Source organism: Narcine bancroftii, chromosome 7 (genome assembly GCF_036971445.1).
Source record: "Narcine bancroftii isolate sNarBan1 chromosome 7, sNarBan1.hap1, whole genome shotgun sequence".
Classification (NCBI taxonomy): domain Eukaryota; kingdom Metazoa; phylum Chordata; class Chondrichthyes; order Torpediniformes; family Narcinidae; genus Narcine; species Narcine bancroftii.
Genome location: NC_091475.1, coordinates 99958797 through 99967309, shown reverse-complemented (window position 1 = coordinate 99967309; position 8513 = coordinate 99958797). Strand labels below are relative to the sequence as shown.

Sequence of the window (8513 nt, the reverse complement as noted above, 5' to 3'; positions counted from 1 at the left end):
TACAATGCAGTTCAATGCTCTACATTAATATTCCAACATATAGTTTCAGAAGAAACTCAACTTAAACCAGACCATAAAAACTGCCATCCACACAATATCAGATTGGATCCAATGGTTTCAAAAGGATTCCTTTTAACTATTTCATGGATCTATCGCACACGAGGCCTAACTTCTTTGAAGGTGTGTGCGTTGGCATTCTGCTGCCATTCATGCTGTAGGATACTTGTTATCTTTTCAATCTAGTATAACAAAATTTCCTTTTTGAAACATAAGGGAGTAGATCCTGCTAATTTCAACTAAGCCAATGTCACCGTTGTAATGCATCTATATTAGTATCCATATGACTTGTTTAATGGCATATGACTATTTTGTTGCAATAAGATGATTTATATTGCATTATTATTGTTAAACTAATTGGGCACACTGCTCATGCTACATATGATACTCCAGAACAGAAATTAGTTTCAAATCAGAATGGTCAAAAATGAATTATTTGGCTATATAATCAAACAGCAAGAAACAGATCAGCAAGAAGTACAAGACTACTTTTGGAAAGGAAGGAATGATTGATTGGGAGGAGGAAAAGTCTCAACTTCTTCTGTAGTGAGGAGAAAATAAATGATTTACTGGGATAGCTGAGGATATAAAATAATCTCACATAAAATTAAACCATTTAGCCTATAGTCCCTGCATCATTCATTGGTTTTACTCCTTTTAATATTGCTTTGTAAATATTTCTTTGCTGTGTTCACCTTTCCTTTTTCTAAAAACACAACAATAGAAAAATTGTTCTGCAGTCTATCAGATTTCCAGATCATAACTTACAAAGCAAATACAATATGCAAAACATTCTCCTCTTCTCCCTAATCCCTTCCCATCAAAATTTATTCCAAATGTGTTTTAGAATGCTTAAGATAATTATGAGTTAAAGGCATCATCTATAATTGATGGATGATAAAGTAGCAAATAATTTTATCCATTGCCATATTTAATATTTACCTAATCTTTTGATCCCTCACTTTACAGAGGGGTGGAAAGAGAAGGGTAGAAACAGAGGATTGGAAACAGAGGTGTGGAAACAAAGGAGTATAAAAAGAGGGGAAGAAACAGAGAGGGGTAGAAACAGAGGGGTATAAACAGGTGGAGAAACAGAGGTGTGGAAACAAAGTGGTGAAAATGGAGGGGTAGAAACAGTGCAGGGGAAACAGAGATTTCATGCTTTTGACAATCTGGAGAGGGGGTTAGAGGGAAATAAATAGTTTTGAGGCTGTTCACAGTCTTCTATCCTTTTGTTTGCAATGCTGTATTTTGAATTGCAAGTAATCACACATGGCTAATGTTTTCTACTTACATTAAAGAAAGTGCATAGTATTTCCTGTGTTCAGCATTTTAAAACCTATATGTTGCAGCAATTTATTCTGCATCAAAAAATCCAATATCAAAATGAAAAATGTTTTAAAATATATGCAAAAGGTACATACAATATTAGCACCAACAATTTACAAAATAAATGGTGGATTTATGCAAATTATAATGTGAAACTAAATTAACTCTATTTCTCAGTCATTATTTTTCTTCCTTCTATTTGGTATTGAAAAAGACAAATTCTGAACTAATACTGAAAGTATAACAAACTAATGATAGCTGATGTCAATACAAGCAGAACATTTGGCTGAACAAATGGCAAAAATAATGGAATTTTTTTCCCAAGAGTTCAAAATGAAGTTGCCACTTCTGAGAGTTCTGTGTTAAGATAGTTTGTTTGGTATCTATCTCCAGAAGTCGATGGTGTTGAAAAGATTGTTTTATTGTATCTTGGCACTATTGGGTGGTGAATGGAGTGCAGTGATCTTCCAGCATCTCTGGAAAAAGCCATTTCAGAAGTCTGAAGTCCTGACTTTGATACATGACTGTATTGACGAGTGCATTTCAAGGCATGATTCTGCAGAACTGAATTTGTTGTACATGGTGAATGCAACAATGCAGTAGGTTTCGAAGAATAAGTAACCATGTAGTCCTGTTTTAAAGGAGGAGACAATTTGCTGCATTCTACTTGTTGAGAGGTCAAGTTGTTATGTGGATCAGAACTAAAATTAATTTGGTTTTCTTCAAGACAGAGTTGTCCTAAAATGGAACAAAAAGATGCAAAGGATTCAAATACTGATCATAATCCCATTTTTTTTAAATCAAATAAAGAAGAAAATTAATTTAGTTAGCTTGCAAACTTCAGCTACCACAATTGAACATTATAGATGACATATAAACAAAGCACATTATTACGTAAAGTTTCAAATTAATCGTGCGTGTTTACCATTTTGCCCTTGAGTGATAGCTCCATTTCCTTTTCTCATTGCATCTCCACTTGATTCAGAATCACTATCATTGAAGTCACTGTCACCTTTTCCACTGTCTTTTCCACTAAATACATCTTGGATCCTGCACAGGATAAGAAATAGGTGAATATATATTTTTGTTTTAAACTGCAGATTAATTTTGGAAAAGGGGTTGTAAAAAACCATGTCAAGTTATCATTAATATTCCCTATGACTACATAAAATGGTTTAAATGTAAATCCAAACCTCATTAGTTAGAATGCTCTACTTACCTTCTGTCTTGGTGAATAACAACTGCACAGAAGGTTCCATGATTAAGGGTAGACTCCGACATAAAACTCTAAAACAAAAACATGAGGACAAAGAAATTAAATGTTAAATTATGCCGCTAAATTATATTTTATGTAATTATATCAATTAGCTTAAGAGGAGACTGTGTGAATATAAAATAATGTTACGAGTGCTGAGGAAAATATGAAATTATTACTTCTAGACACAGCTGACAAACTCACTGTTTCAAATATACAGTCAAGCTGTGCACAGCACCATGATCATATAATGGCTCCAGTTTTAAATGTAGATACTGTTGGCATTTAGTCCTTACCGGTATCAATAAATTATATGCATAAATCTTGCTTTCATTAACAAGAGTAATTTATCCACTTTTAAGAAATTAATATGCAGTTGAAACTAGGTGAATTCAGTCAGATCATTTCTTTTGTGATATTTTATGTAATATTTCTCATTCATCTTGACTGTACAGTAGATATTTTTGGGAAGACCATTCAAGATCAAAAAAGGAAAGTGGCAACAATACAATCAGTACTATCCTCCCCCCAAAACATTGAAACTCACGTTATGCTTCATCAGAGGTCAATCCACAGGATGATAAAAGTGGCTGAGAAGACCATTGGAGTCTCTCTCCTTCCACACCCCTCCCCCCATTGACTTGATCTATCAGTATTGTTGTCTGATGAGGTCATGCAAAATCACTGAGGACCCCTTCCACCCCATACATAGCATTTTTTAGTTACTTCCATTGAAAAAAGAGATACAGAAGTATCAGAGCAAGCACCAACAAATGGCAAAAATAATGGAATTTTTTTTTCCAAGAGTTCAAAATGTTAGCAATAAAGAACTAACCATCTGAGACTCATATTTACAAAACAAAGTTCATTGATTTGTATTTATGAATACATATTTAACAAAAATCTGTAGATAATTTGGTTGAAATAAAAAAAAATACATAACCAATATTTTGGGCTTAAGCCCTTCATCAATTAAGTATTTGATACCTTGATGAAGGACTCAAGCCTAAAATGTAACTTATATATTTTTATCTTCGATAATATAAAGGACCTGCTGAGTTTCTCTAGTATTGTGTTTTTACTCGTCCTGCATATGTATTGTTTGTCTGTATGTGTGTTGTCTGGCTGTGTGTCTGCATGTTTTGCAACCAAGGACCAAAGAATACTGTTTCGTCGAGTTGTACTTGTGCAATCAGATAATAATAAACTTGACATTCCTTAAGGACTCATTCATTACCAATGTCTATACCTGACAAGTCTTTCCTTTTTATTTCTTATCAAAGCCTTAATTTCCTTTTTTGTAAGGGTTCCTTAATCTTACCATTTTACGATCAATGTATGATTATGTTCTTTCAATAGAGTAATGTCTGGTTTGTTCAAAAAAATGCAGCAAATGGAAGACAGTTATAAACAAGTTCTGTGAAAAAAAACCTAAGCATTTACAGCTATATGGCTGAAAAGCTTATTCAATAATCTCCAGTTGGCTGAAGGTTAAATATTGCTAAAGACAGGAAATAAAATCTCATACACTCGAAGATCTTTTACATCTACCAGAGGGACAGGGGACTTGATTTCAAGACTCTTTTGAAAGACAGCTTTGACAGTGCCCTATATCTCAATAGCACATTGGGATGTTAGGCGAGGTTTTGTGCTCAGGTATCTGAAGTAGGGTATCAGTTCTTTTAAGTGGAAAATTATCATTGAAAGGACAAATGCCTTAGTGCCCTTGTTGCTATGAATCTAATCCACTTGTGATAAACTACATAAAACAGTATGGCAATTTTCTATTGCAAAAAAAGTCTTACAGCAAAAGATTTTGAGACTGAAAAATGTCCAGTTATGCATCTGTATGTTTTGCATCATACACCAGAGAACATTGTTTCATCGGGTTGTACTTGTCCAATCAGATGATAAGTGTTTCCTGCATTAAATTTAACTTGGACAGCAGCATATAGATGGCAAGAGGTAAAAAGCAGTAACTTAACAGCTCAAGTGATTTTATTTAAGGGAAAATATCCTACATGACCCAAGATTCAAGCAGAAGATATGCTATCTCCTATTTTGTACAGGCACCTAATAATAACATAATCAGAGAAGGGAACATGTTAAATCTTCAAATCTTATTTTAATGATAATGTGTCCTCTTGTTATACTTGACTTTCCAATAATTTAAATTGCACTGGAAAATCCTATTGGCTTGGCTATTGTCAAAGAGAATCTGCCTACTGATCTAGCACTAGGTTAACTCTGGTGTAAAATCCACAAAGCTTTTCAACATGAATCAAATGTTCAGCTTCAAGAAGAATAAAAATTAGATTTGCAGTCATATCAACATTGAGCATGATTTTAATTAAATGCAAAATAAATACTTAATTGTTCATTTCAATGTTACTGAATATCAGGAATATTTTATAAAAACATTGACAGCTTGGGTAAAGCAATTGTATCATTTCTGGTTTAAAGTAAGGATCAATGGCCAAAACTTGTTTTGGCACTTCCAGTTTCCCGACTTAGGATTTGTTGAAGTTCACATGCCATATGACTGCCAATTAACTCCAAAATGATCTCCAACAAAAAGATCAACTAAATGAATCCAATTTGGTAAGTTTTAGACAGTGGGGAATATAAACCACGAGTCCAGGTCTTGGGGGGGGGGGGGGGGGGGGGGGGGGGAGGGGGGGTGTTGGAAATAAGGCACATCCATGAATGTAATTTTATTTACAGCTTTCCAATGCTATTCTGGGCCATCTTATCCCAAACCTGCAGCCTACAGTCTTGAAATAGTATTCCTTGAAAAAAAAATGTTCATAGTATGTCATTATCTTTGTGAGGTTAGATTAATACAAACTGACTGTTTGTAAGTCACTATCAGAACAAACCATGATCATACAATAAATTTGAAATAAAAAGTCCCCTCATCCCAATATGCAAACATTGCAAACTGAAATTTAAAAAAGTAAACTGCTTACAAACAAAAGTTGTTCCCCTTAAGTAAGCAGTTGTGAAACGTTGACAGATCTATATGTTATAGAATACCTCTCTGGTGCCATCGAGTTTCGTTTCCGATTCAAGGACGCTCACATCTGAATTTCGAGATCCATCACCTTCCAGTTCACTTTTCGCCAGCGATGGAGATGAATTTTGCAACAAGTCCCCAACTTCAAACTCGCTCTTCCTCGCCAGCTCCCCGATGGCTTCCTTTCGCCGGCGGCCTCCCGGGGGAGCATTCTGCTGCTCTTTGAGCACCAGCCCAGGCTGCACAGATTCCGTCGCCTTTCCCCCACTTCTGCACGTCGCCGCCACTCCAACAATGGCCATGAGCAGGGCCGCGCAGCCTCCCGCCAGCACCACGATCACCACGATCGACGTGTCCCAGCTCCGCCGCCCCGGCCGCAGCGGCGCCGCGACCCCGGCCCCCGGATCCGCCGCCACGACGAACTGCAAAGTGGCGGTGGCGGACAGGGCGGGCCAGCCGCCGTCGCTGACCGACACCACGAGCCGCCAGGAGCCGGCCGCTCGGGGCCGGCGGCCCAGCCGGACATCCCCTGTGCCGCTGTCGATGCTGAACAGCCCGGCCTGGGCGCCGCTCAACAGTCGGAAGCTCAGCTTCGCGTTCACCCCTTCATCGGCGTCTCGCGCCCTCACGCGCGTTGCCAGGTAACCGGCGGCAGCGTCGCCGGGCAGCGTGATGACGGACGCCGAGCCGTTGCCCGGCAGCGGGTGGGTGATGACCGGCCTGTTGTCGTTGCGATCGGTGACGGCGAGGCGGACAGTGGCCGAGGCGCTGAGCGGCGGCGAACCGCCGTCGGTGGCCTGGAGAAAGAGCTCGGCCTCGGGCAGCGACTCGCGGTCGAAGGAGCGCAGGGCGTAGATGGCGCCGGTGCCCGGATCGACCGAGGCCAGGGCCGCGCCGGGCCCCAGCAACCGGTAGGTGACCCGGCCGTTGTCGGCGAGGTCGGGGTCGCGGGCCACCGCGGTGGTCAGGTAGGCCCCGGGCTGGTTGTTCTCCAACACGGACACCCGGTAGAGGCGGCGGGAGAAGGCGGGCGCGTGGTCGTTCTCGTCTTCCACGCGCACGGTGAGGGCGCGCACGGTGCGGTGCGGCTCCGCGCCCAGGTCCTCGGCGACGAGCGTCAGGTTGTACTCGGCGGTCCGCTCGCGGTCGAGCGCCGCCGCCGTCACCACCAGGTAACGGGAGCCGTAGGCCGGCCGCAGCGCGAAGTGCTCGTGTCCGGACAGCGCGCAGGAGACGCGGCCGTTGGCGCCCGAGTCCCTGTCCGAGGTGCTGACCAGAGCCACCAGACTGCCCGGCGCCGCCGCCTCGCTGATGTGGGCCAGACCTCCTCTTCCTCCTGCAGCCGGGGCCAGCGGCGCGATGCCGATCTCGGGCGCGTTGTCGTTCACGTCGAGGACGCGCACGGCGACCGTGCAGCCGGCGGCGGCGCTCGGCGGGGCCCCGCGGTCGTGCGCCCGCACCTCCAGCTCGAAGTTCGGCCGGTTCTCGCGGTCCAGCGGCCCGGCCAGGGTCAGGCGGCCCGACTGCGCGTCGAGGCGGAAGAGGCGGCGCACGGCCGCGGGCAGCTGCGGGCTGAAGCTGTAGACCACCTCGCCGTTGAGACCCAGGTCGGGATCAGCGGCCTCCAGGCGGAGCAGCAGCGAGCCGGGCGGCGCGTCTTCCCGCAGCTCCACCTCGAAGGAGCTCCGCTCGAAAGCCGGGCTGTTGTCGTTGGAGTCGAGCACCTGCACTCGGAGCCGTGCGGAGCCTGTCCGCGCCGGGCTGCCGCCGTCCTCGGCCTCCAGATGCAGCAGGAACTCCGCCTGCCTCTCGCGGTCCAGAGCCTCAACCAGCACCAGCTCGGCGCGCAGGAGCCCGTCGGCGCCGCTCCGCAGCTCCAGCGCGAAGGGGGCCCTCGGCGAGAGCCGGTACTTCTGCAGCGAGTTGGCGCCCAGGTCGGCGTCGAGAGCCGGCTCCAGCGGGACGCGGGTCCCCGGCGCCGAGCCCTCGCTGATTTCCACCCTCAACTCCGGTCGCCCGAACTGGGGGGCGTGGTCGTTAATGTCCCGCACTCGCACCTCGACGCGGATCAACACGAACTCGTCTCCCGACAAGTTCACCACGTCGAAGAGTAGCACACACGGCTCCGCCTGGGTTCCCCGCCCCGTTTGCGTGCGGCACAGTTGCTCTCGGTCGATGCGGCCCCCGACTCGCAGCTGCCCGTCACTCTCGCCGACTTGCACCAGAGACCAGTTTGTCTTTTGCATCAGTCGGAAGTTGCCCTTTCTCTCCAACTGCAAGTCTGTCGCCAAGTTTCCGATCACGGTGCCCAGCGGCTCTTCTTCGTTCACGGAGTAGTTGGCCGTTAGGCAGTCGATGATCGGAGCGGTTAAAAGAACGAGAAGTAGGCAAAGGAGTGCGGTGAATGGAGTGGATGCTGGGGCAACAAAATACTTTCTGACTCTTTCGCTGCTCATGGTGCACTCGGAGACTCACTCGTGAAATGTTCAAGTAATTGTTGGAAGCTCCGACAACTGGATAAAAAACTTATGTCGATGAGTGTACACTGCAATTAAAGTGTCCTTTCGGATGTGACTGCAATTCTGGACCCTTCATGGTTTTATTGACCAATGCATGCAAATAGAAAGGTTACTGGCCAATCGAAATCCTCCAAAGTCGACCAAATGCTCTTTCCATTTGGAACATGTGTGGCTTCCACGGCCTCACGCACTTAGAATGTGTTTTCTAAAAATATAATAAATCGCAAATACGATTAATTGATTCGCTTTGTTCAGAAGTTTAGGATTTATTTACTTTAGGCAAAAGCAAGTCATTTTTTTAAAAATGACGCTTTTTGGAGCCAATCATTTGATCACA

General features: G+C 44.2%; 1 protein-coding gene across 1 annotated transcript; it reads right to left on the bottom strand.

Annotated features, from left to right (window-relative positions):
• Positions 1-1619: 1619 nt before the first annotated feature.
• Positions 1620-8113, bottom strand: pcdh8 (protocadherin 8). Its single transcript, XM_069892473.1, has 4 exons — positions 5678-8113; positions 2606-2673; positions 2312-2436; positions 1620-2124 (listed from the first exon to the last, which is right to left on the bottom strand). Exons 1-4 carry the CDS (start codon positions 8111-8113, stop codon positions 1715-1717), a joined length of 3039 nt encoding a protein of 1012 aa, XP_069748574.1. The 3' UTR covers positions 1620-1714.
• Between the last annotated feature and the right edge of the window lie 400 nt (positions 8114-8513).

Coding starts and splice junctions, on each gene's coding strand:
- pcdh8 (XM_069892473.1), bottom strand. CDS start 8,113: ATGAGCAGCGAAAGAGTCAGAAAGTATTTTGTTGCCCCAGCATCCACT. Junction 2,674..5,677: donor AACTCGATGGCACCAGAGAG/GTATTCTATAAC, acceptor TTTTTGTTTTAG/AGTTTTATGTCGGAGTCTAC. Junction 2,125..2,311: donor TATCACTCAAGGGCAAAATG/GTAAACACGCAC, acceptor GTTCCATTTTAG/GACAACTCTGTCTTGAAGAA.